The sequence below is a fragment of the Daldinia vernicosa genome (assembly GCF_022497035.1).
Source record: "Daldinia vernicosa strain CBS 139.73 unplaced genomic scaffold F5Y00scaffold_4, whole genome shotgun sequence".
Taxonomy (NCBI): domain Eukaryota; kingdom Fungi; phylum Ascomycota; class Sordariomycetes; order Xylariales; family Hypoxylaceae; genus Daldinia; species Daldinia vernicosa.
The window spans coordinates 838,329-864,598 of NW_025953920.1; the positions used below are offsets into that span (position 1 = coordinate 838,329).

The 26,270-nt window shown below is 47.7% G+C and overlaps 6 protein-coding genes across 6 annotated transcripts; 4 read left to right on the plus strand and 2 right to left on the minus strand.

The window, feature by feature from the left end:
• Positions 1-9: 9 nt before the first annotated feature.
• F5Y00DRAFT_271682 (ureidoglycolate hydrolase) lies at positions 10-1,009 on the plus strand (the record flags this gene model as incomplete). Its single annotated transcript, XM_048012846.1, has 1 exon — positions 10-1,009. Exon 1 carries the CDS (start codon positions 179-181, stop codon positions 1,007-1,009), a length of 831 nt encoding a protein of 276 aa, XP_047869189.1. The 5' UTR covers positions 10-178.
• An 885-nt stretch (positions 1,010-1,894) lies between these two features.
• On the minus strand, positions 1,895-8,784 carry F5Y00DRAFT_271691 (uncharacterized protein; the record flags this gene model as incomplete). Its single annotated transcript, XM_048012847.1, has 4 exons — positions 1,895-6,744; positions 6,784-6,817; positions 6,866-8,555; positions 8,612-8,784. The coding sequence occupies 4 exons, from the start codon at positions 8,782-8,784 to the stop codon at positions 1,895-1,897; spliced, it is 6,747 nt and encodes a 2,248-aa protein (XP_047869190.1).
• A 2,810-nt stretch (positions 8,785-11,594) lies between these two features.
• F5Y00DRAFT_135939 (RNA ligase/cyclic nucleotide phosphodiesterase) lies at positions 11,595-13,981 on the plus strand. Its single transcript, XM_048004285.1, has 4 exons — positions 11,595-12,011; positions 12,180-12,324; positions 12,528-12,623; positions 12,767-13,981. The coding sequence occupies exons 1-4, from the start codon at positions 11,892-11,894 to the stop codon at positions 13,372-13,374; spliced, it is 969 nt and encodes a 322-aa protein (XP_047869191.1). The 5' UTR covers positions 11,595-11,891; the 3' UTR covers positions 13,375-13,981.
• F5Y00DRAFT_250921 (60S ribosomal protein L44) lies at positions 13,931-15,455 on the minus strand (the record flags this gene model as incomplete). Its single annotated transcript, XM_048009782.1, has 4 exons — positions 13,931-13,970; positions 14,024-14,208; positions 14,301-14,393; positions 15,426-15,455. 4 exons carry the CDS (start codon positions 15,453-15,455, stop codon positions 13,931-13,933), a joined length of 348 nt encoding a protein of 115 aa, XP_047869192.1.
• Positions 15,456-16,346: 891 nt separating this feature from the next.
• F5Y00DRAFT_135930 (MFS general substrate transporter) lies at positions 16,347-18,902 on the plus strand. The gene is made up of 4 exons (XM_048004284.1): positions 16,347-16,964; positions 17,059-17,201; positions 17,271-18,424; positions 18,478-18,902. Exons 1-3 carry the CDS (start codon positions 16,488-16,490, stop codon positions 18,349-18,351), a joined length of 1,701 nt encoding a protein of 566 aa, XP_047869193.1. The 5' UTR covers positions 16,347-16,487; the 3' UTR covers positions 18,352-18,424; positions 18,478-18,902.
• Positions 18,903-22,463: 3,561 nt separating this feature from the next.
• Positions 22,464-25,348, plus strand: F5Y00DRAFT_271696 (uncharacterized protein). Its single transcript, XM_048012848.1, has 3 exons — positions 22,464-22,771; positions 22,952-23,016; positions 23,078-25,348. The coding sequence occupies exons 1-3, from the start codon at positions 22,529-22,531 to the stop codon at positions 24,957-24,959; spliced, it is 2,190 nt and encodes a 729-aa protein (XP_047869194.1). The 5' UTR covers positions 22,464-22,528; the 3' UTR covers positions 24,960-25,348.
• The last annotated feature ends 922 nt before the right edge of the window (positions 25,349-26,270 follow it).

The window sequence follows — 26,270 nt, forward strand, 5'->3', positions numbered from 1 at the left end:
CTCCTATCTCCTATATTCACATGCTACCTACTTCACAACCACTCAACCTCTCAGCAAATAACCCTTGCGCGTGAAAAAAAAATAAAAAAAATAAAAGAAGAAATCAATAACAGACAATAGTTAAACCATAAATTACCTACCTTACCTTAGTAATAAAAACAATTCCACAACCACAAAAATGCTCATCCGCACCCTCCCCCTCTCCACCCCCCTCACAATCCCAACCGAGCCCCTAACCCCCATCTCCTTCGCCCCCTTCGGCGCCGTCTTGACCAACCCAGCCCCCGACCTCCGGCCCTCCGCAGCCGCATCTTCCCCCTCTTCCCTGCCCCGAGGCTACGGCGCCGTCTCCGCCAACCAGGGCACCGCCATCCAGTACCGGGGCTTGGCGCCCCCGCTGCGGGACCTATACGCCCAGGCTCCGAGCGGTAAGGCGGCTACGCCGCGGACTACCATGTTCGTGTGCGGCGCGCGGGAGCTGGAGTTGGAGTCGGAACGGGGTGGTGGTGGTAGTGGAGATGGGAGCAGCAGCAGCAGCAGCGCAGGTCTGTTTACCGTGCGAGTCCTCGAGCGCCACCCCTTTACCACACAGACTTTCATACCTCTCAGCTCCTCTTCTTCTTCTTCCCCACCAGCACAATACCTAGTCATCGTAGCGCCGACCCTGCCCCCCACGAGCGCAGACAACGACCTCCCCGTGCCCGAAGACACAGACACCAACACCACAGCGCAAACCAAGCTCCCGGGCCGCGGCATGCCGGACCTAAGGCGCATCCGCGCGTTCCTAGCGACGGGCTCGCAGGCCGTGACCTACGGCGCGGGGACGTGGCACGCGCCGATGGCGGCGCTCGGACCGCCTGGCTCCGCGGTTGATTTCGTCGTCGTGCAGTTCGCCAACGACGAGCCGGTTGAGGATTGCCAGGAGGTGGCTCTCGAGGGGGGAGGGGAGGGTGGCCCGCGGATAAGGGTTAGGGTGCCGGGGCGTAAGGGGGAGGGTTCGAAACTGTGAGGGTTGGGAAGTTTAGGGGGCTTGGGAGGAGGAGAGGGTGGCTCTGAGGTACTTACCTACCTTAGGTATGTATGCATGTATGTTATTATTACTGCCCTGCTTAGTACAGAGAAGAGGGCTACTGGGTTAGTTGCTTGTCTTAGCAAAGACTCGAATGGCTACTAAAAGAATCATCTACGCAAGAGGTGCCTTAGTTTAGACACCACCCTACTGCACCAGTCTTAAGAGACAAATATTCTAGGATAGGTACCCCTATTCCAGAGGTGTCCCGCATCTACGAAGCATATCACATTGGAATTCAAGCACGCATTCTACACCATTATTTCTTAGCAAATGCCAATTAATTAGAAAGCTACGTAGCTAAAACAGTCTGATGAGTAATTAAAAGGAGGATACTCCTTAAGTCCAAAAAGCGAAACCGTCCATAATTGTCTGCCTGTCCATGCGATCGTGATGTCCCTCTTGTCTGTTCGGCGTCGCAGTATGCTTCGTGGCGTGGAGACCGTACCAAGGAAATAGAAGATTGAAAACCGATCCGTGCTCAAATTAAAGAATCAATAGTAGAAGTTGCTTTTTTTTTTTTTGTATTTTCTTGTTTTGCTCCTTTTTTTCTGGTTTCTGGGTTGTTTTCTGCTCGTGGTTCTGCTGCAAGCGGATAAATCATTGCAATCTCTTCGTCCTCCGTACGCGGTCGTACAGGCAAGATAGCTTCACTAGCCGTCTATAATTCATTCCCCCGTACGCGATCGTACAGGCAAGACAGCTTCACTAGCCGTCTATAATTCATTCCTCCTCCTAGGTTACTGGTTAGCTTGATTGAGATTATGAAAACAGGCTCAATAGGGAGCGTAGGAACATATTGGGCTTACCTCTCGTAGTCAAGAATTAGTACTCAATGCCCACCGTGGTCAGCCAATTCTGCTCATTCATGGCTTTCCAAATTTCCTGGGTAGTCAGGTTTGACTTGATCCTCTCTTCTTCGACCTGGTTGTCAAAGGTATCGGAAGGATCTAGGCAGTCGTACATGATGATATCTCCTTCGAAATCGGTAGCACGATCATCTTTCATCCCATTGCCCGCCAGTAGGGCGGGTCGGAGTCTACCAATGGCTTTTCCGGGGCGAACAAGGACGTGGCTCTGTTTTCGTAGCTCCAAGATGTCGACTTCTATGGTATTGGCGGTAACGAAGTGGTAAACCTGCACCGCCTTCTTCTGTCCATATCGAACACATCTGCCTATCGCTTGTTTCATGCAGGAATCGTAGTTCTCCTGTAGGTCCACCGCAAAGGGGCTTACGAACATGACATGATTGGCATATTGAAAGTTCGAGCCTGCGGACGTGACGTCGTTGATCTGCAAGATTCGAAGCTTGGGATGCTTCACACTGGCTCCAAACCGCTTCTCCCAGCCCTTAATCTTACTTCTTAAATCTGTATCACTTTCTTCATCTGACCACTGAAGGCCACGTTCGTCACATCGATCCTGAAGGTCGGATCGTCCCAATCTACCCAACTGATCGACAGACCTCATCCGATCGTCCATTCTTTTAAGCTTCTTGGCCTGGGAATCAGTAATATGGAAAAATCCAATTCCGTTCTTTCTCAGGGTATACTTGAGTTCTTCGAGCTGGCTGTTGTATTGAAAGAATACAAGACCAAACTCATCAGCAGGAATCGCCTTGGCCACATTGGCCAACATCTGGAACTTGGAGCTGATTTTATGGCACGGGGCATCAGTCTGCGTGCCAAAACCGAGGTCAAGACGTCGCTGAGGGTTGTTGACATTCTTCAATGACATAGTTGCGTCTCTCAGCAAAGATGAGCAACGGTCACCATTATCTCCACCGCAATGAATCGAGTTGAGATGATTTTTGCAAAGTAGATGGCCACATTCGCAAACGATGTACAGGTCTTCTCTGGGTACCATTTGTCCGCAAAGGTCGCAGTTCATTTCCCTCTCAACCGACATGAGATTCTTGGTAATCCGCTCTTGCTTAATCGCATATATGACTTTCTCGAAGGTCTTGCGCAACTCAACCGCTGTGTTGCTTACATCATTTCCAGTGAGCGTATACTTCCCACCTCGAATCCTGGTTGTTGCGCCGATTCGGGGGTACCTTTGAACATTCATCGCCTCACACTCTTCGTATCCGACATACTCGTATTCCTCAAGCTCACCCTTCACATGGGATTTCAAGAGTGCCACGAGATTGGCCTTCGTAGCAGTGGTATTGAAAGCGATACCTGCGGCACGGCATAAGTTTTCAAGGCATGACTTGTTGCTGGCTTTATCCACCTGTTCCTCTGTGATTCTCGTCGCTAGAGACTGTACAGTCTCCTTTGGCTTCATAAATCGTTCTTGGCCCTCTTTGACGAGCATGCTTAGAGCGGCTCGTGTATCGCCCCTCATCAGGTCCATGCTTATGCTATCATTGACACGAGTCAGGTCCTGTAGCAGAGCAGTAGCTTCTTGTTCGTCTATGGCTTTGAGATCACCGGATTCCAAGTGGTAATAGTCAATCCACGTGGTTGAGGTGAATGTATTGAGAGCATCAAAAAAAAACTCTTCGCTCATGCGGAAGTAAGGGTAGCTACCTTGGACAAAATTCACTATTTCTTCGTATGAATTTCCATCCTTGGTGATGATTTCTCGCGATAGCTCACGCCAGGCATCAAGTCCACCACATTCAGCGAGACTCTTCCCCCAGATATCTCTAAGAAGCATGTAGATATCAGTGGTGGCATTTCTACCATTGTCGAAACTCTTCTCCACCTCATTGGCCCAGATACGCTTGGAGAGCCAGATGGCTTTCTCGGCTACGATTCCAAAACATCGAAGGGCATTGAGGCGCACAGCACGTCGCTGCTCTATGAGACTTGACGTGGAATATTCTTCCCTGTGCCAGTTTCCGTGAGAAGAGCGGTGAATTAATGCGGCGGTGCCGACTTGCTTCCCGTCCGCACCCCATTCTTCACTGATTAGCGGCTGCAAAAAGACACGAGACTCCCTTGGCAGCATATTCGCGTCGAAGTTATGAGCCCGCAGATCTTGCTCTAGGTCGTGATAGTGGATGAATTCGTAAGGACTCATCTCGCATACCACAACTTTTTCTTCGACTTCAATGCCACCAGCAAGATCTTGGTCGAGGGGGTTGGAAGTCGCAAAATGCTCCAAGAACTTCATTCCCTGTTGGTGTCTCTCACGAATGGTCTGGTCCGACAGAAACTTGTTAATCTGTAGATCTTCCGCATTACTTCTATCCTCCAACTCAGGGCCATCAGTGATCCGAGGCATCCCCTGTCGGCGGCGAATTGGACGTGCAACGTGAACATTGAAGTGCTTCGCGGTATAGCATATAGCTGCTAAATCTTTGGTCGGCGGCGTCGCCGATAGAACCCATTTCGAATGGGCCTGCGAGTTGGCGACGAAAAGGGTTGATGGAAATCCTTCGTAGGAGAATTCGTCGTACACCACTCGAGCGAAGGTAAAAGCTTCTAATATGTGAGTGTATGTTGTTGGTTCAAATTCAGAGTTTGGATGCAGAAATATCTCCTGAGGTGACTTGATACTGTAAACTGTTTCTGCTCCCGCTGGTTCAGCTGAGTTTATAACCGACTTTTTATAGTCCTTAGAAAAGTCCCTATACATCATTTTACGCGCATCCCGGCGGCCCGTGATTTCATGATATAGGTCCATATACGCGCAAGCACTGAAATAGTTCTTTTTTCCATATTCCATCAGCGTTCCGGCGTGGTCCCCAGCTGCAGGTGCAGCATCCTCATACCAATCTTCAAAGGTGCGAGACTGGAGGGGAACGGCGCTGGGACCCTTTTTGAAATTCTCTCGGACGCAGGGCGGATCAAGAGATCCTGCTAACTTAGCAAGGTTTTGGTAGTATTCGGGCCCTGAGATGCATTCAACACTAACAATAATAAGCCTCGCCTTTAGAAACTTCTCAAGGACCTTCAAAGATGCGTCGTCCTTGAGATCGGCTAGTCCTTTGATTGTGAACACGTCCGTAGACTCCATAGGGAGAAATTTACGCGCTTCATCAGCCCACTGATCAACTAGATGCGAAGGTACCAACACAAGACTAGCAGTGAGATGTACACGGTCTGGGTTCTTGGTAACACGTAGCTTCAAGGACGTTGTACTGTCAAACTCCTCCTGGCAGTGCATGAGTGCTAACATAATAATGGTCTTGCCGTAGCCAACGTCGTCCGCAAGTATGCCTCCGTGGTGATAAGCTTTGCGTTCAGCACAACCAATAAGCCGGAGCTTAAGATCGGGCACAATTTCCTCTTCAATCTCTCGTTCCGTGAATTCCGGCCCATATATTTCACGCCAAAGCGTCCAACCAAGAGATTGCGACTGACACTTGCTCAGCTTCGTTCGGAACGATTTCATTTTTATAGACATTTCAGTTCGAATGTCTTCAGGAAGCGGGAACTCTGCCAGGCCTTTTAATGACTCCCGGAAGGGCACGAAGCTGTGCTTCTCGGAACCAGAATTCACTTGAATGTTTTCTGACATAACCGCATTGCGCTCGACCCGGGTATACGCAGATACTGTGGCCGTGGAGTTTTTAGTTGGTGGCAAATACGCTGTTGCTGTACGCGCAAGAGTCTTAGGATTGATCAAGTACTGTATCAGGGTGACAAATTGGTCTTCGAATTGGTCTTCGAATTCCAACTCATCTTGATATTCCGACTGCAACAAGGTTGGGTCAACCTTTACCCTTACTTCGAACGGCGGGACCTGCTCCTTCGCGTGTCCTTCGAATGCCTCCATTGCATCAGAATTATAGTGTTGAACCCATCTCGTACCAGCTTTACGTCTGGAACCAGCTTGAAAACTGACTTTGAGCCATTGGGCTCGCGGTAGCTGTCCGGAAGGGGGGCCCTTGGCATCAACTCCAGTCCTCCACTTTTCAAGTTCCTTGATCCAAGAGTCAATGTCCGCCATCTCGAAGTCTACTTCGAGAAGTCCAAGGCTCGCGAGCTTGACGTTAATATGGGAGACAAAATCATGAAATTGAGGAAGCTCAAGTTTTTCAACCGTAACCCAGCCTTCTGTGCTCTCGCTAAGAGACTCGTATTTGTTTATGATCCCATATTGATCGCAATGCCTATCTCTCGTGAATAGCGCTTCAGCTAGAACTTGCTGTTCCGGGTCTTCTCTGTGAATCATGTAGCGCTTTGAATTAGGAACCCTGAGACGCTCTAGGTGTCTGTAACTCGCCATGATGGGAGAAGTTCCGTGCTTTATGACCTGCGGACTCACCCAAAACCCATCCAGTTGGGCATCAACAGTTCCTCTACCTGGGTCCAGCTTCTGGAGATCCACACAGGCCTTGAACTTAAGTACGACCTCCCGATATTCATAAGATTCCAATAAACGACACTCTTCCGAAATGATATAACCATCTCGATCGGGTGTACCAGTTCGGGTAGATTCCTTGAATAAAAACAACTTCCTCTTGTCCTTGTCATGAACATGGAGACTGTTCTCAGGGGCGTCACAGTCGGGCTGATGGTAGTACTTCCCACGAGCTGCATAAAAATCATTCTGCAAGTCTGTCGGAAGTGCGCAAGGGTTTTTTACATAAATCGTCACGATATGTAGAGTACTGCCAGTCTTCATGATTTCCACTTGGAGCCGTTCTGATTTGAAACACCAGAACTTCCAAGAAGCGGGCTTAGGAAGGATACTACAGTCGCCTTCATAGATCCTGGCTTTTGCGATGGGTTGGCCCAGATCAATATGGTCCAAACTTAACTGCTTTCGAAACTCTTCCCCATATGCACTCTACGCATCGAGGTACAAGTACCAAGTAATTCCTTTCTCCGACAACACTGCTCGAAGCTCGAACCCCTTTTGGTTGGCGTAACAGACAGTCACTACCTCTGTGACGCGGGTGCCCTGGTAGTAAAAAGTTGTATGTGCGAGATGCTCCATAAGGGAAGGGAAAGCTGTGATGGCTGTCGTTGGAGCAAGATCAGTCGGCATCTGGTACACTACGGTGACCAGATCTGTAATTGTGCTCGGTAAGAATTGCATGATCTCTTGCTCTACTTCTCCTAGCAGTAAGAAGTTCGAGGGCCGCTTTGTTGGGACGAAGTCGTGTGGCGGATTTCCAGCGCACCACTTGCAGCGAATGGTGGAACATATCGTACATTCCAGGAAGTCATCAGTACTATACTTCGCCGATCCATTGCAAAAGCAATATCTTCGGCATCTTTCCAGAAGTTCTGTTAATGATGACATCTGAAAAGGTCGAACAATCCTGGTGCTAAAGCTTTCGGATTTTTCTAATTCAGAATCTATGACCTGCCGATTCATTTCCACCCGGGTCTCCTTCAAAGGCCTGGAAAAGATGTCGCCTAGACTGCAAGGGCTTTCTTGAATCGCTCTCAAGATAGCCACCATAGCGGTACCAACGACTGTTGTACTCATCGCGTTGCCAGCAAGATTCCGAAGATCTTCCTGGGACTCAGCTGCGAATTCGAGTCGGTTAAGTGGCAGTCCTTGTAAGCCTAGCATCTCAAAGCCAGAGAGGATTCTGCACTGGTCCGTTACCCAATGTATACCGTTCGGAGTGATGCACCCAGTGATTCCAAACGGAGTGTTGATATGGGTTCGATCTACGTTCTGGCTGAGATCATGGATACGGTTCTTGAACCTCGAGTCATAACCTTTCTTCAATGCTCGCAAGTGATTGATGTCGATGCAGTCTAGGACACGTTTCGGTTGTGTGAGAGTCACAAGCCGATCCATACGATCATAAAGCTGCCCTGGTTGGGCCAGACTCCAATTTGTGAGAGGACGAGATTCGCCGAGTTCTTCCTTTTCGCGAATTCGGAGATGACGAGCCTTGCTGCGTTCCCAGTCGGCGGTCTTCGAGGGTGGAGCTAATGCCTTCTCCGAATCATCTTGGCGGGCTCGTTCGGTCAACGGGTGAGCCGAAGGAAGTAACCACGAATTTACAGGGGTAGATGCTCGTCTCACAAGATCTTTTGTCATCAAAACAGACCATCGATTGACAATGTCGTCTGCTACCTTGCCCTTAAAAACATTCTTATCAATAGCAACGAGGTAGCCGCGGGTACGAGTTTGAGGGATATAGTAGTTCTTCGTATCCACCTTGACGAAGACGGCTTTATATCCGACAAAAGGGAACCATATGTCTGCGGTGCTCTTCCAGGGAGCTCCCATGACATTCTCTAGGATAACAACCTTAGGTCGATAATCCCTTACGTACTTCAGCATCGAAAAGAATGTCTGTCCCGAAGTACCCATCTCATTTATCTTGTCGAGAAGTAGGTTGAAGGAATCGTTGACCACTTCAAAAAGAGAGTCGTCGTAGCCATCTCCTTCACCATTTTGCTCGATGTACTCCATTAACTCTTTCCCAGTCGTAATGACATAATCGGAAAAGTCCTTACGCTTTTGTGAGTTGAGCGTGGAAAAGTCCAGACAAGAACAACCGGCAACAAGAAGATCGATGTCCCCGGGAATCGTTCTCAACGCACCCATTGCAGTAGGCCTATATATACTATTAGTTATGCGCAATGACCGCTTGTAAGGGACAAATAGACTTACGCTTTGAGGTCATTAGGTGCGATGAAATCTCGAACATCCTTAAAGATAATAGCATCTTCTGTGTTTCGCGCGATATATGCCTGTTTGACAGGGTCGATTTCAACGCTGAAGATATGAGAAAACCTCAAGAACTCCCTTCCGAGTTGCATTCGGTCAAATGATTCTTCAAGCATCTTTAACGCGAATATCGGAGCCTCCGTGCCAGAGCACAGGGTTGCGACGTGAAGATGAATTTGGCTATTATCCTTGAGCAAGTCATGCGTTCGGCGTGCAATGTCTTGAAAAGCAGCATAGACATTCGAAACCGGAGGTAAGCTTTGATTCAAACCATTGCTGGGATCAGAACAATCATCCTCCTCATCCTCAGGATATTCGTCATTCTCAGAATCCTCAAAATCATCAGGATCATTGTACTTTTTAATAGGTCGTGATTGCTGCTTTGCCCGACTACCATTGCCGGTAGGGTGGGACACCTTCTGCCGCTTTGCTCGGCGACCATTTTGGCCTTGGTCAGAGCCTACTCCCTCGGGGTCTTCATTGGCGCGCTTTTTCGCCCGGGAGCTTTTGACAACCACTATGCGTGGTATGCCAGAGCGTTTCGGCGGCATAGCCACGGGTGCAAGTCGATGTTGATGTAGACGCAATATTTCTAAGCGTAGGATAAGAGAGATATGCTAATGTTCAGTTCGAACGCGGTAGGAGGGAAAGTTCGCCCCGGGTAGAGGTTTTGGGAAAGGTAACGCGTGGAGAAGGGATAGGAAGGGAAAGGAAGGGTGATGATAATCCAGAAGTTGCAAAGCACAGTTCGCAATTTGAGAAGAGGCTTGATGGAATATGCTGTTGCAAATCTGAACCTGGATGTGCAAGTATGAGAAAGGATAGAATGGAAGAAGAGAGGTTTGGGAGAAGTGGTGATGATTGTGGGATGGATTTATTTTTTTTAGAATTAGATGACAACAGTGGCTGAAATTTAAGGGCAGAACTAGGGCAGGCAGGAGTGTTGCACACCTGACTAGCAACCTTAGGTCTCTAGGGCTACAGCTTTGTGTACATGACCTACTCCACAACCCTAAGGCATGGCTCCGCGGTCCTAGCTTTATATCTTGAAGACGGAGGGGTAACAGCTGGGAGTCGGAGGGACGCTGGGGTGGACGCCGGGGGGACGCCGAGGAGACGTCAGGGGAGACGTCAGGGGGACGGGGCTACAGTGGGCAAGCAACTAGGGAGTGGAGGGGATGGGCATCGCTATACAGCACCAGGGGTAGTACCAAGTGTATGAGTACGGTCACTTGTGGCCTCATAGGGGATATAGGGGATAGCACATGACAGTCCACTAAGAGATCGAGTCTAGCTGAGAAACGGGGGAGGAATTAGAGGATCGTCATAGGCTATGGTGTTGACGGTTGTGGTAGGTTATTGAACAGGGCAAGTCCAGTGCTAGACAGAGACTATGCCAGACTGTGATCGACAAGATCCTATTTGTGATCAGTAGGACTAGGCGTTCGTCAGACGTTTGTTAGTATCCAACAAGCTCCTGAAGACACAAGAGATAGTATTTTCATCGTATAAAGACACTCTTTAAGGCGAGAGCTATGGGCTTGTATTCGACTACGCAGTGTATTAAGTGGTAAACGAAAGACGGCATCTGTTAGAACATCATGAGAAGATACCTAAGCGTCTGGGAGGTTTTGAGACTTAGAGACTTATAATTGAACGCACAGCAAAGCCATATATTTCGTAAGGATTTTGAGAACACCAAGGTGGTAGGCAGATGGTAGTCGAAGATCTATCAAAAAGACACTGATGCGGGCCATTCACATATCTTCCAGCGGTTCGCTTTGGACTGTAGCTGTCTCAAGGCCAGAGTCCAAGAAACCATAAAGCTACCTCTAAGGAGGCTTAAGTTTGTAAATCCGTAGGCCATAAAATATGTGCCCCATTGAGAGTAACGGCTGAACAGTAAGTTACTGCTTTCGAGTCCTTTTCTTTAACAGGGCCATGCAAAAGGCCAATGGGAAATGTGCAGAATCCCTGTATGTTGAACATAGATGACCTCATGGCCGCCGCCAAAGTACGTTTCATTAACAGAGCTCATACAGGTTAGACGATTTTTTTCTTGGATGTAGTATTATTATCAGATCGCCAGCCGGGCTTCATCAGCGCAAGCGGAATGTCGTACGAGCTTTTCCAGGTAGCCTTAAGATAACAGGGTAAGCAGAATGCAGGAAGAGATGTAGTTGAAGGGAGACGGGGACAATGCTAGAGAGTAGATTGGCTAAACAAGATATACTCGCTGGATGTATCAAATAGCCGACGAGCCATAGATTTCTATCCGTTTGATATAAACTAGGTCCATGAAGCCGTTAAGGGAATAAGGTAATTTAGATATTTCATGAGAGTGGAGAGAGTATTGATATGCTCACGTACCCCCGTTATTTAATTTTGACAAGCGATTGTTAGTTAGCTGTGGACATAAGGAGGTGGTATGTAGGCAGTTCAATAGTAGCGACTAGCAGAGAAGAAGATATCATGAATGGGTGTAAGGAAAAAATGACCATAGATAAATATAGAAGAGGTTAAGCTTGTATACCAAAGGCTACTTTGCTATCTTAGAAAACCCCGAAGGTATATGAAAGGAGGATAGTTGGCTACCTAGTTAAAGAATTGAATGAAAGCAGCTTGCACTTATAAGTAAAGGTCATTCTGAATCATGTTCAAGTTGCCTGGAGACTTAAGGCAAGTAAGGTATATACGAACCAATTGGGTGGGTAATTGGTTGTTTTTATCGCACATTCATATCCATATTCATTTAGGAATATCAGAATTAATGAATGTTGAGAGGAAAATGAGGAAAAGAAGCTCAGGTGAAGTTAGGATATGCTTTGTAGCACGTGATTAGTTAGTAAGCATAATTCATTTTATGGATAAGAGGATACGGTAACTTTAGCTGAAGTCTTGGCTTATTAATATTCCCCTTTTTCCATGTAGGAGAGAGAGCAGCTCAAATAAAAGGAGCAATAGTAACATAGTGTTGTTGTTGTTTATAATTTAGGTTGGGATAGGTTCCTCATAAGAGTAATATAAGTTCTATAATTCTCAATTTATGAATCAGAACGGCGACTAGGTAGTACAGTGCCCCCTCAGCCATACGCCACTCTTATAATATCCGATTATCGGATGTTTGAGGCTATATAACTACTCGAGAGAATACTTTATTCTATCCCCGCAGAAGGAAACATACTTCTCATCAGCCAGCCTCTAATTTCGATCAGCATTCCAGATGGGGTCAGCTCTTCAGTCCACTGATATCGAGAACAAGCTGGAGGACTTGTCCGGAGTGATTCTGAAACCAGGAGAGAATCCTTACAATGCCTTGATAGAGACCTGCGATGGTGAACCAGTTGAGTGGACCCTCTTGTCATCCTTTCAGAGTCTTACTTAGGAGGATGCATGTCTACGTATCTGAGTATAAGTAGCTTTGTCCAACTTAGTAAGAGAAGTTATTGCCTGATGAATCAGAATACGCCTTCGCGTAGAGAGTATTAGTGGAAGCTAATAGAAAGTCTAGGCGAAAATCCAGAAGCTATATGCTGTCCACCGCGTCAAGCGTAACGCGCAACAGAGGGCTAAATTTCTCGCCTCTGACTACACGGGACTAATCATAGATCAGTACCTGCTGCGATTGGAAAATCCCCAGATAGAGCCTAGCTTTGGTGAGTACATGAACAAGCACGGCTAAACATGGTGTCTTCATCCCTCGGGTTGGATATGCTGCTTTTACTCAAGTCAGTGAATGCTAACAAGTGGACAGTATGTTCATCACTCTTCCTTTTCACGCCGACGTATTCAGCGGAGTGACTCCAAAATAAACCAGGACATTAGCTCTTCGTTCGGATTATTAACATATAGTAGAAAGACCCAAGATATTGTATGACCTTCTGGGGTCGACCTCCCATCCACGTACTAGAACTCGCAGAAGCAATTCAGAATAGGCTCAAAGCTGTTGCGCCAGGTAATTTAAATTCCTCTCCTAGTCGATTAGCTAGCAAGGTTAAGCAATGACAAAAGGAACAATATCTCTGGCATATCAAACTACCTAACTACCCCCCCTCTATCCTCCCTCTAAATCGCGAACATCATGCTAATAATCACCAGGAATCTGGCTCATGCCCCTCCACCGCATGCACATCACCACGCTAGAAGTAGCTTTCTCCCGCACAGCCGCCGAGATCGAAGCGCTCAAGGAGACGCTAAAACCCGCCATCCCGCACATAGCGAGCTACACGCACCGCCACCGGTCGCGGCTCGTCAAGCCCATGATATCGTACGACCTGTCCGCATTCGCGCTATCGTTCCTCCCAGCTGCCAGCGAGCCACCACTCTCGCCCGCCCCGGTGGCTCCCGACAGCGTCGAGGTGCTGCGGCAAGGCGACTCGTACACGTACCACCACCTACGGCGGGATATGTGGGATCAGGCCAAGGATGCCGGCGTAACGGTCAGCTCGCGGTATATTGTGCCGAGCGCGCATATAACTCTTGGTCGGTATCTTACGGATGCGGACCACGCGACGCCCGAGCAGAGGCTGAAGTGGGTTGATGCGATTGACGAGATCAATGCGTGGTTGGAAGCAGAGGTGTGGGATAATGCCGATTCAAGGTTGATCGGGGAATGGGTCGTTGGTCAGGAGAAGGGCTTGGACGTGCGGGTCGGTACGCTATGGTATGGTGGCGGTCGGACAGTTCAGGTGGGTGAGGGTTTCTAGGTACTTAATTAGACATTAGACCAAGTTACCTGAATCAATATGGCAGGTCAGTCTCCAGTTGTCCAGCCGTGGGCTTCCCTAAATATCAAATTCATCCATAAAAGATTCGGGACCAGAAATTATACTGCTTAAGTCCGGGGGAGGGACGGTAAAAAATGACATTCATATTTCTATGTTGCAGAGAATAATTAGAGTCAAGGTTGGACGAGAACACTCGGGTCACAGAATGTGATGGATTAACGATTCTATGCTCAGATACCGGGTATTCCCACGCGTTATGGCATCAAATATCGTAATCGTAGAGAAGGCATCAAGCCAGCATCCCTACTGTCAAGAGCAACAAGCCCATTGACCTCTCGCTGCCTCTCCACTCCTAGCATTTTGTCACATACGGCATAACGAAGTTCAGAAGAGCAGATTCGGTTCTATTCTGACCTATGTGCTGCTCCCATTCCGAGTATCAAAGACTCCCGTCGCCAGTGAATGCCCGGCCGTAATGAACCACCCTATTGCCATGAATGAAGAACGTGCACAATGACTCGAGTAGGAAACGCGTTTAGAACACCAGAGCGGCGCCCTTTGTCTTCTTGTCACCACTAGAAGCTTATTAGTATAGTTCTGCTGATGGATATACTCAATCGAAACGTACCCAAGTTCGAAGTGCTTGCATCGCTTCAGTGCCAGTTGTAGCTTGGTCTTGCAGTTAACGCACTCCAATCTTAACACGACCTTCTTCGTTGTCTTGGCCTTCTTGTGGAACACGGGCTTGGTCTGACCACCGTAACCGGACTGCTTTCGGTCGTAACGTCTCTTTCCTTGCGCGAACAGAGAGGCCTAAGTGCACGTTAGAAACCAGTCGAGAGGGCTATCATCCATGACGCCGCGGCCCAGAAGAGACGGCGTCATGATATCGAAGATAGACATACCTTGCCAGCCTTGTACTGAGTGACCTTGTGTTGGGTGTGCTTGCGGCACTCCTTGCCCTTGCAGTAGGTCTTACGGGTCTTGGGAATGTTGACCTAGATGAAGTTTCCCGTCAGTCCACTGTCGCACACAAAATGTAACTATTCTCGATCCGAAATATATCATCGGCCGCAAGGTATTCAAGTATCGTCGCCCTCCATGGTCGTTCCCGCTAAAATGCCGGCTGATAGAAATCGAGGCGCTGATAATCGGTCTACTCGTCTCGTGCCGTGTCCTCTCTACCAAATTGGTGTTGAGAATTTCCTTCCTCACAAACTTCGTTTAACGGTCCGGACCAGCGGGAGGGCGACTTATCGAAGCAATACCTGCGTATCAAGAATTAAATGAAATATTCAATTCACGTACCATTTTGACGGCGGTTATAGGGGTTACGCTGTCGAAAGTTGTCGGTGGTTGAATGTTGCGGAATGTTTCGTAGAGCTCCAGTTAGTCAAATCAATTTTTGCGCTGAATTGAGATGTGTGCGTGATTGGGGTAAACCACGGCTAATTTACATGAGGGGGGTTTAGCAACATTTGTTAGGTAAGCTAGGTAGGTACCTAGGTACCTAAACCCACGCATTTCCCTCGCCTAAGACTCCAGCCACGTCCTCTCGGCTAAGACCTATTGTGGCTAGTTCGATAACTAGCCACAATGGATCACTGTCCAAATTCAAAACGTCCGGTACCTACGTACCACCAATATGAAGATTCCAAAAACAACATTCAGGTCCGATTAATTAAATAAGCTTAAACAAGCCAGGTAGCCTTCAAAATTCAAAGGACGAAAAGTTCTTACTGTTGCTCAAGTCAGCAATGATAGCCTACCTTGTGTCTAACATTTACGTAGATGTCTCTATTGGCAATATACCCAAGTGGTTCCTCTCCGAGAAAGATCACCACTTGCCACTCGATACTACTTCTACTTCAAATCTACTGGACCGGGTAGAGTAACTCTGGTGCCTTTCCCGAAACCTATGGTTGTCTCAGACGCATCTCGAAAAAATGCTGACTCGTATTAACACCGGGTTTTGCATACTCCACAAGCTTTCTGCAGTCAGCCCAAGTATGAGTTTGCTTAAAAGGTACTAATTTGTCATAAGTCCTCATCCAAGGCATAGCACATGTCAAACAGTCATCGAGCCGTAATGACTCCATTCGGAGCGACTATCGCAGCGGCAGTCGGAGCTCACGAACCTCGTCTATGCACTTTTATGCCGATCCCGCGTCGGATAGGTTGATGCAACGCCGGGAATAAGAGCCGATTTGGAGTTGCAATAATAGATCATCGTCGATATCGTGCAGGGATATTCCCAAGATTTCTTATCGCACAATTTCTAGCAAACTAGCTGACTAGCTGGCTAGCGTCGCCATTGGTTTCCATCGGAAGTCCACGGCATCATTACGGGGCTGCCTATCAGCAAAGTTCGGATCGGGCCCTCACCGCTATACATAGAAGCCGCTGACTTCTCGAAGGCGAAGACAGAAAAAATCTCGCCAGCACATAGCACATGCCTACTTCCTTATTTCGAAGGTCGAAGACGGCTGTTGGCATATCTAGTGTACGGAGCCCTTGGCAAAAGCTTCGAATTTTTGAATTGACAAGCCTGCAGACAACTTCCGATAATGCACCAATAGGGGAACGCGTTCGGCATTGTAGCCGGTTTAGTATCCACCTCCAACCGTCATTTACCCTCGTATTGCTATGCCCTAACAAGACAAGTTCGGTCCAAATTCCCACCGATACTCGGCATGGCAGGTGTATGGCTCCCGGGCAGAGGGCCAATGTCAACAAAGGGAAAAGATATCAGGAACCCGACAGGTTATGCCACTATTCTCCTCCAAGCCATTGGCCCGTTTTCGTGTAAATAGGAGGTGCTCCCCCCTTTGCCAGCATCGAATGAAGCTATTCATCTACTCTCCGTCTCCGCTATTCTTCATAGCTCGACGAGTCTTGCTTAATTTTCAGACAAGATAATTTGTAATAAAGGCAAATGTACCTTCACTGAGTCAATATATTATTACTACCTACCTACCTACCTAGTCAGTTGTGAAGCCCACGACTCCTTCTAATATTAGTCTTTTTTGCCTATGATGCCACGCATAGGATCGAGCGTATATTTATAATTTTTAAAAACGAAATCTCTCCTAATGTTCGAATCTAATGACTCCAGTTCGAAAACCATTGGCCGTAGTGGCCAGGTCCGGGACATTCCCTCCCGCCCTCCGTCCAGTAGCTCCTCGACCCGCTCCGATGGCACAATAGAGTCCATCCGGCCGGCAGCCCGCCCTAATACCGATAACGGGGAGCTCGACCGGTGCTCGACCCACCATTCTCTCGGCCCGGACATGCCTGTCGAACCGATAAACTCGGTGGTTGAGGTCCCTGATGAGGTATACGACCGGCTACCACCGCACCGAAAACTAATCATCGTGTTCCTGTTATCGTTCTGCTCGTTCCTGGCGCCTATATCTAGTACGTCGGTGTTGGCAGCCACGCCCGAAGTAGCGGCCGAGTATGGCACAACAGGGTCCATTATCAACATGATCAATGCCCTGTACATGTTGTTTATGGGCTTGTCGCCTATTTTCTGGGGGCCGCTAAGCCAGGTCTATGGCAGGAAAATAGTAAGGACCTCTCATTAACACTATAACCGAAAACCATGGTAGAATAGATGGATATAATAGTAATCTATAATAACTAACACTGTTTCTATTATAGATCACTATCACAACGGCTATAGGATTTCTTGGGTGTAGCATTGGTACGGCATTGGCGCCGAACCTAGGCGCCTTCTTCGTGTTCCGTCTCCTGACGGCATTTGAAGGCACCTCCTTCATCTTAGTCGGCGCATCTGTCATTGGGTTAGCACCACCCCTTTATCCCTAAATCATGCAATGCTCCATAGACCAGATTGCTTACTCAATGTATAGTGATATGTACCGCCCGACAGAACGCGCAACGGCTCTAGGTTGGTTTCTTACTGGAACACTGGTAGGGCCGGCCCTGGGACCCTTCATAGGTGGCATCATCGTCACGTTCACTTCGTGGCGTGTGATATTCTGGCTCCAGACAGGACTGGCGGGCATCGCAGCCGTCGGAGCATACTTCCTACTTCCCGAGACCATATATCACAAAAAGATCGACGACCTAGTAGGCTACAGCGGTTCGGCGAAGATCAAAGTCTTGCTCACTATGATCAACCCGTGGCGTGTTATTCGGTTATGGGAGTATCCGAATCTATTTCTCACCGGTATAGCTAGTGCCTCTCTGGTTTGGAATATGTATTCTCTACTTACGCCCATCCGGTACGTATTGAACCCAAGGTACAACCTTACGACGCCGATGCAGGGCGGCCTGTTCTATCTCGCGCCCGGCTGCGGCTATCTCCTCGGCACGTTCATCGGAGGGCGGTATGCGGATTACGTCGTGAAGAAGTACATTAAGAAACGAGGCATGCGCATTCCAGAAGACCGCATGTATTCGGCTTTACCATTTATGGGTATCGTTATCCCCGGTTGCGTGCTGATCTACGGCTGGAGCGTGGAGAAAGACGTCGGCGGAATCCCCTTGACGGTGGTAGTGTTATTCTTGCAAGGCGTGGCACAACTTTTTTGTTTTCCCAGTTTAAACACATACTGCTTAGACGTGATGCCGGGACGCGGAGCGGAGGTGACAGCAGGTAACTATGCGATTCGCTATCTATTTGGCTGTGCCGGTATGGCAGTAGTTCTCCCCGCTATCGAAGGCATTGGAGTTGGCTGGTTCTCGACCATCAGCGCGTTGTTCGTCTTCATGGGCACCGTCTGCGCGTACGTGTCTATCAAATGGGGCAACGAGTGGAGGCTAAGTGTAGACGCCAGGAGGAGGAGAAGGGCTGCAGAGAAGATACCAGATGAGAATAATGGCAGTATGCAGAAAAAGGCCGGGAAGGCCATGGGTGGTCCGGCTACTGGTGCCCGTCAAAAACCGCTGACGACGCTCGGGGCGGAGCAGAACAAAGAAGAGGTATAACGCAAAGGCGTGCTCTTCTCAGCATGAGTATACGTAGGCATAGCAACGAAGTTACGAAAATAGAGTTTACCAAGTGAGTTTTTTTTTCTTAACTGGCTTCCAATCTAGGTAGTTAAAAGTGATTAGGAATACGCATAAGAATCAGATGGCGCGTATTATTTCTCATTCGGGCCAGTGGAGGATGATCTCCTTACGTTATAAGCAACCTACGATTCCCAATCATTTCCGCCGCTCCAATAGTATGTAGGTAGGTAGGTGGATATCCAATATTCTTCCCATTTAGGTTATTATGGCGAGATGCTTATGTCTCGCGGGTTTGCCGGATCCCTACATAATCTGGGGACACCATCCAACAACCACGGCGGGATTGCTATAGGTTTCTAATAGCCCTCGGAAACCTATTGGGTTATCTTGTGACCTCCTTTCTAACTGTTATACACAGATATATCAAATATTATTGCAAAGTTCTACAGACCAATAAGCCATAATAGGGTAGCAGTAGCAATTCGTTGCAATCGCACAACCGGCTGCACTGTTGACGTATGTAGTGCTACTCATGTTCGACTGGTAGAGGTAAGCGAAAAAGAAAATAAATAAATAATTTGTAAACCTCATACTCAAGCTTTATGTCTGCTTTTGGGAACAAGACGCGAATAGAGTCATAAACGGTTCGCTCTAGTAGTTCTGTGTAAATAGCGCTTCTGACTTGGGTGCTCTTTGTGATTCGGCTTTACACGAGAGATGATTGGATTGTAACATAGGTAAATGAAATAAAAAAAGAATGTTGACAGCGCATCTTTGCTCAACACCATCCCGACGTGTGCATGAAACATCCGGGGATGCGGCACACCCATTGTTTCACCTTGGGCCGGTCCGGATTCTACGGTCCACTAACATAATCAGACGGGACGGAAGCGCTGCATAACTTTTCTCAAGATCGGCGCACAGCTGCTTCATAGCCGTTAGTCAGTTAGTCTGATCTGTGAGACGGGTGTTGCCATTTCCCTGTGGGAATCACATCAGATAGATTGACAACTATGATGAATTAGGATGTTCAGACATGGCCGCTTGACGTTCGGTCTGACCACGGCCGCCGATCATCTTTGACCCGCCCATCCGCGCGTTGGGGCCGACGATAAGAATAACTTGTGGCTGGTTAAATTTTTTTTTCTGTAGAATACGATAGGTAGCAAGCTTATAGTAAGCGCCAAGACGCCTTGTTTACGCAGCCTGGCAGCAACAGTGATTTACCTACCCTTAGAGTTCTATAGGTTTATTGCTTGGTTTGATTTACCTATGGAGTATGCGACGAAAGCATATTATATGACAACTTGCGGTAAAGTAGCCCACCTGCCCACGTACATAGGTACCTAGGTATGTTCTTCGATATGCATATGTACCATTTATCCCTCGCTCGGCGCAATTGATTGTGTATGGTTGTAGGAAACAATCCTACTTTTCTCTCGGGATTGCTGTGGAACTAGAAAAATAATGTATGGCACCATCAATTATGGCTGCTGGTTTGGACGACGTTGAAGTGTAAGACAGAGGAACGGGTGCGGCGTCATTAGCCTAGCACACGGTCAGACGGTAAAGCCACTTCTAGAAGCGATTCTTTTAGACTGGCCAAAAAAGCTGAAAAGGGGCCCTTACTGCCCTAAACCGGTACGTTCGACTTATCTCTATGCAGACCTCACACCTTAAAAGGTGATGTCGTCGTACAGGCCTAATCCAAGTTAGGCTGTGGTGGGTTGTGGTGTAGTTTAGCGGCCAAACCGTTATGCGCGTTTCAAGTCGGATCTCACGTTGTGCGTCCTTGGCGATTGATTTCCCCTGGCAGATTGTTTTATTGCTTGGCAATTGCGGGATCATCTCCAATTAAGAAGATCGTCGGTACTCGACTGGTTATCGTGTAATTTTACATACCGGTACCAAATCCCACGATAATGTCGATCGTTACATGCTTAAACCCTGCTCCTGTAGTTGGGGGTTATTCCACTAATCCACCCTCGTAGCTCTCGTAGTCCTCGCACACTGGTTGCTCCGGAGAGCCTTTTTTTATTGTAGAACCTCTGATTTTCTGTGTAGTAACGTAGTTATCTAAAGATGTTTGACAATTCTACAATTGAAAAAAAAAAAACAATCCGGTTTGTTGCTTCAGGCGGGGAAGAGTGCGGTGTAACAGTTTGATCAAAATTGAGGCTCACACAGTAGTTACACAGCTGAAGATATGATGCAATCAAGGGTAGTGCATGTACCTCCATGTCTCACCGACTTGTGACACAAAAAGATTCTAGCCACCAACAGCTAGGGGACAGGGGGAGAGAGAGAGAGAGATTACTTTAATGGCAATGACGTAGATCTTAGCTTTTTTGAAACGGAAAACTAAGGGCTCTCTTTCTGGTGGATGTTTCCAGGGAATTCGGTACATAGAAGAACAGAAAGGACTGGCTGGGGCAGTGCAACTTTCTTCTTTCAATACGCGTTTCCGATGACCTACCCTAAGTGTTCAATGATGAAATTGGCGAAGGTTATTTGATGAGAACCCACCGTCTGTAACACTAGCCGCGATGATAAAACATGGGGGGACATGGGAGACATGAGTTTGCCCCACTAACCCGCATAAGAGCCCTTGACAGCCTTGATAGCGGTAACCCCCTATTCCCCTATACCCCTGTACAATTCCTATTCTCGGTAATGGAGCCTCATCAATCATCTAATTCTATAATAACACCCAGGTACATAAATCTACATTCAATTTTTAGTTGGAACGAAATATCAAACATATTCCAAGTGAGTTGCTGCTGCTTACCCTTAGGGTAGACTACCTAATGTATGTAGGAGGAAGGCGAGTATGTACATTACCTAATGCCTATTACCTTACCACACTTTTATCAGGGTTACGAGGACAGTAATCATTAAAGTTTCTATCTTCTCCGTTTGTGGTATCCCGAGCCCTGCCCATTCTTGAAGGTGATTATATTTGGTAAGACTTATATGCGTACCAACGGTACAATGCTACACGTTTGTGGACTCGTCATACCACCACTCTGCACATCATTTCTCAAAGAAAAAGCCTTAGATGTGCAGTGTGTGCAGTGTGTGCAGTATGTGGAATCCTTGGTGAAGCCGAAAAAGTTTCTACCTATGTAGATGCAGTGCATTAGGAGTCCCCGGAATCTTGCTGGGACCCTAGACAATAATCGTAGTCCAAACACGACCGGAATCATATGTGTGATGATATGTATCACACATGTACTCTGTTATACTGTATTTGTATTCTATTCAGCTGTGCCCACATTCGATCCACGTTTTCTAAAATTCAATCAGAGCAAAAGAGCAAAAGATAATCCTAAGAAGATCGACATCCCAAGTCTTGCTTTCCCCTTTTTCTTTACAAGGTGCGAAAGTGCAAAGTGCGGCCGTACAGTAGAAAGTACTTGTTCTTACAACCCGTAGTTTCCCTGTTCTCTCCTTGCTTCTCCAGTTGGCAGCTGCCAAACAAGTCAAAGCAAACCTCCTGCTCAACGACTACCGCCGTTTATTTTCTTTCCAATTTTATTTTTTATTTTTTGACTTCTTTCTTGCTTTGTTGCCTACCGCAAACTTTTCCCTCCCATCCATCCATCCAATCACTATCTAAGCGGCGTGTGTCATCACAACTTCGACAACCGCAACACCGCTCTCTTGCGCCGACTTCATCATTCCTACAACCTACTGATCGCGATACACTCACTGTTTGGGAAGATCACTCTTTTTCTCCCATCCTATTATAGCACACTGTTCTTTTCCATTCATTCACTCACTTGATAATTCACACCGAATCCTTTTTTTTCCTGATTCAGTCGCGACCTGTCACCTCCAGCTGTGTGCAGCCTTATTACTCCTACAGCCCCTGCGTTTGCACCTAGCTGGGTTCTAACACTCCTACTCTGGAGTACGACATCTCGGTCGCAAAGGAAAAACTTTAAAACAGCTTTATTAGGTCTCTAGCACCCTCAGTTCACGATAGCATCGGTAATTCACAACCTCGCCGTTTAACACTATAGTTAGGCGGACGGCGCGCAATAACAAGAGTTCCAGAGACTTCCATTAATGTGCTAAGTCGGAAGCTTAATATTTTCGATGCTGAGCATTGATATTTTCTGAGATCTCTTCTCAAACTCGCCTACGGAATATGGGGAGGGTATCGGACTATGTGTCCCGGAAATCGGGTTCGTTCCCCAGCTTCATGGCTCGAAAAAGCGAGGCCTACCTACCAATATCGACGAAGCCACAGTCTAAATTCAGGGTCAAAGCTTTACTCGGTAATTGTCTCTACCGAAGAGTAGTTATATGGACTTTCCTCGTCATTTCCCTGATATCATACACCCTCTTTAACCCTGGACTAGCTGGAAGGCCACGGGATGTACTTGATCTAGTACATGGGAGTAGAAATGGGGTTAATGAAGCTCCTCAAGTCACCGACAACATAGTCCTGCAAACTCAGGACAGTCAAGATGATGTCTATATACAGGACCCAGTAGAAGAGGAAAAGGAGCCAATCGAGGAGATTCAGGAGCAAGAAGAGAAGGAACAAGAAAAGCCAGAGGATGAAGAGGAAAAGGAAAAGGAAGAGGAAACCGAAGAGAACGCCAATAGTCCGCACTGGCTCAGATACAAACAGTAAGTTATGGGTGGACTGTCCGAAGAGAATTGAAGAACTAGATTGCTAATGTATCTATAGTCTCGACGGCTATTACAATGGTCTGAGGTCGCTTGTGTCATTCTCGGACTACAAGCCAGAGTATCCTGAAGTATCGTCTACAGGCAGAGGATCTGAACCTTCGCCCACTGTTCACCATTCTAAGCAACCCAAGCCTAGTGTATATCGCCCTCATCCAGATTATGATTCCGACGAGTATCAGAAGACATATGTCCCTGTGAAGCGATGTTACATCGACGAGGATGATCAGGTTCCCGCTCCAGACTTATACGCATACAGCGGTGTCCCTCAAGGTCAACCTAAAGCAGCTCTCGGATCTTATGATCTCCTAGGTTTGCGAGAAGATGTCTGCTTCGATCGCTTTGGTCGATACGGGCCGTATGGCCTTGGATATGACTTGGAGGCTGGTGGGACGGGTGAAGCCCTCGACACCGAGCACGAAGGTAGCGAGGCAGTCTGGGAGAAGACTGGACAGATCAACTATGAAGGTGTCGATTGGGGCTCAGCACAAGAGCGTTGCTACGCGGCGAATAAGGACAGATTTTTCACTGGTAACGAAACTAGAGATTTCGAACTGGCTCAAGCTGGGCGTAAGAGACTCGATCGCATTGCTATAGTTGTGCGAACTTACGTCGGATTCCAGTGGACAAGTCATGCTTTACTCAATTTCCGTGCCATGATCAATGAGCTTAGTCTACGATCTGGTGGCGAGTACGATGTTCACTTTCTTTTACATGTTCGCGACAACAATGCACCTATATGGGCGGATCCGAACACGGTTCAGAACATCCTTGATGTCAATGTTCCTCCCGAATTCCACGGACTCTGTACTCTTTGGTCTGAAGCTCAGATGAAACTGTACTATCCGGGTAACTTTGGCGATACCTTCGAAAACCCATCCAACGGTGATATTCATGGGGTTTACCGATCTGCACACATGCCCCTTCAGCACTTTGCCATGATGCATCCCGAGTATGCGCACTTCTGGAACTGGGAGATGGATATGCGCTGGACCGGGTCCTATTACGAGTTATTCGATAGGCTTGGCAAGTGGGGTGCGGGCCAGAGCCGAGAAGGTATGTGGGAGCGGGCAAGCAAGTATTATATTCCTGGATTGCACGGCAGCTGGGAGAACTTCACGGAGCTCGTCCGCCATGAAACTAAGCAATCTGGAAAGCGCCCGATTTTGGGTCCGGTGGTTTTCACTGGCAAATCTAGCCTCGAACAAGGAGAGGTATTCCTACCATCGAGCTGTTCGAGTGGATCGGATATGTCACAATGCGGAGTCGGCGAGGACGCGGACCTCATCACGCTTAACCCACTTTTTGATACTGACAACTCTGGTTGGGTGTTCGCCGGGGATGTGACTGGCTACGACACGCAGTACGAAAAGCCTCCGCGAAGGTGCGCCATTGTAACTGCTTCTCGATTGTCGCGTCGTTTGTTGAGAGTGATGCATGAGGAAACATGGCGTCTACACCATAGTATGTTTAGCGAGATGTTCCCGCCTTCGATGGCATTGCACCATGGTCTCAAAGCCGTATATGCTCCTCACCCGGTTTACTTGGACCGAAACTGGCCCCAGGAGGAAATTGAAAAGGCTTTCAACGGTGGCCAAGACCACACTTCAGGCGGCCACGGCTCGCCATTCGATCTAACAAATGAGCATAACCATAAGGGGACGAGCTGGTATTACAATAGTGAATTCGCCGGTTTATTATGGCGTCGCTGGCTTGGTTATGCTCAGATGGATGGCAGAGGCAATAATGGTGGTCGTGCCGGCGAAGGTACTAAGAGAGGCGGACGGAAGGAGGAAGAGAACCCAAAGAACTCTGGTCGACTATGCCTACGGAGCATGCTCGTACATCCCATCAAGTGGGAAAACCCTGCCGAGCAGGAGTAAAACTAATAATAATGTGAGAGAGGCCCGGTTTCTTTTGTGCGAGTAGAGGAACTTGTCGATGCACGACAACAGTCAACCGAACGGAAATATAGAATGAGGCAACCGGAATCAGGACATCAGAGGAGCAAAGACCTACGAAGAACCATTCATCATGCCTGGTACAGGGTACCACGAGCAACGGCATTTTACGGGCGTTCGCATATGAGGAGTCCGGTTTTTCAATTTCACTACTTCCATCGTCATTTAGTCGATGTCACCAGGCTTCTTGCCCGAGAACAAAACTCGACCCCGTTTGAGCAAGACACCCGCCATATTGTTTTTTTGGGTTCGGCGCATAGCCCATTTTGTACATTCATACGACACTAGTGCCAAGCATGGCCCATTTGCGCGAACCTATCATAGTCGAGGCCAGAAGCTAGGAGGAACCTACAGGGCGCGGAGTTAAGTGTCCAGCATGGGGGAGATGTGCAGTTGCTCGATGTATGTATATAATGTAATATCAGAAAAGAGCTTTTGCTATGTAACTAGCTTCTCGTGATTGCATGTATTAGATTGCCTGAGTGATAGTGCCAATGACGCAGTTATTCAAATGAAATTAAAATATGTGAGATTATCAAGTATGAGGCTAGCCTATGATATGTTGCTACATTTGTGATTTGCTCAAGAGTGATTATAAAGAAATTTTGAAAAGAATTAGACATTACTTCTTATCACAGCACCGGCACCGAGGACTAGCGTAGGAGCTTATATTACGGGCGATTCAACACAATATCTTACAAAGACTTGGGGAACTTATAATTTGAACAATGGAAAAAAGCAGCCGCAATATATTCATATCGTAACAACATATCGACCCATCCCTAGGTACCTTCTGTCCCTCGTTCCGACGCCTCATCCGCTCATGACATGACTGACCATCCGACGTTTCTCCACAGTGAAGCCTATGTACAGCCCCTCGAATTCCGGCCCCGCTGTCTCATCGGTAGTTCGCCTAGGTAAGGCATAGCGAGGCAAAGAGAAAGAAGAGACCGGCCTTTGACATACCACGTACGGGAGAGAATATCATTATGTCAACCCAACCATCCATCCGGATCCCTTCCATCCCTTCGAGAATAACCAGAACAGAGTATATAAACAAGAAGCGTGGAAAATAGCTACCCAACCCAACCCAACCCCACGGTGCGAGACCCTTGCGAGAAAAAATGGCTATTCGATAATTTTCCAATGGGGCGCACGCGGAATAGGGAGGGAAAGACGACTAGCCAACGTCGAATACTTGATATAAACAAGAAAGCAGGCCCGCCTATTGCG

What these genes read in the sequence shown, in the direction of transcription:
- F5Y00DRAFT_271696 (XM_048012848.1), top strand. Translation starts at nt 22,529, where the DNA reads ATGGGGAGGGTATCGGACTATGTGTCCCGGAAATCGGGTTCGTTCCCC. An exon ending in CACGGGATGTACTTGATCTA is followed by an intron (nt 22,772 to 22,951) that starts GTACATGGGAGT and finishes GAGGATGAAGAG; the next exon opens with GAAAAGGAAAAGGAAGAGGA. An exon ending in CACTGGCTCAGATACAAACA is followed by an intron (nt 23,017 to 23,077) that starts GTAAGTTATGGG and finishes ATGTATCTATAG; the next exon opens with TCTCGACGGCTATTACAATG.
- F5Y00DRAFT_135930 (XM_048004284.1), top strand. Translation starts at nt 16,488, where the DNA reads ATGTTCGAATCTAATGACTCCAGTTCGAAAACCATTGGCCGTAGTGGC. An exon ending in AGGTCTATGGCAGGAAAATA is followed by an intron (nt 16,965 to 17,058) that starts GTAAGGACCTCT and finishes TTTCTATTATAG; the next exon opens with ATCACTATCACAACGGCTAT. An exon ending in GTCGGCGCATCTGTCATTGG is followed by an intron (nt 17,202 to 17,270) that starts GTTAGCACCACC and finishes CTCAATGTATAG; the next exon opens with TGATATGTACCGCCCGACAG.
- F5Y00DRAFT_135939 (XM_048004285.1), top strand. Translation starts at nt 11,892, where the DNA reads ATGGGGTCAGCTCTTCAGTCCACTGATATCGAGAACAAGCTGGAGGAC. An exon ending in CCAGATAGAGCCTAGCTTTG is followed by an intron (nt 12,325 to 12,527) that starts GTGAGTACATGA and finishes TATAGTAGAAAG; the next exon opens with ACCCAAGATATTGTATGACC. An exon ending in GCTCAAAGCTGTTGCGCCAG is followed by an intron (nt 12,624 to 12,766) that starts GTAATTTAAATT and finishes AATAATCACCAG; the next exon opens with GAATCTGGCTCATGCCCCTC.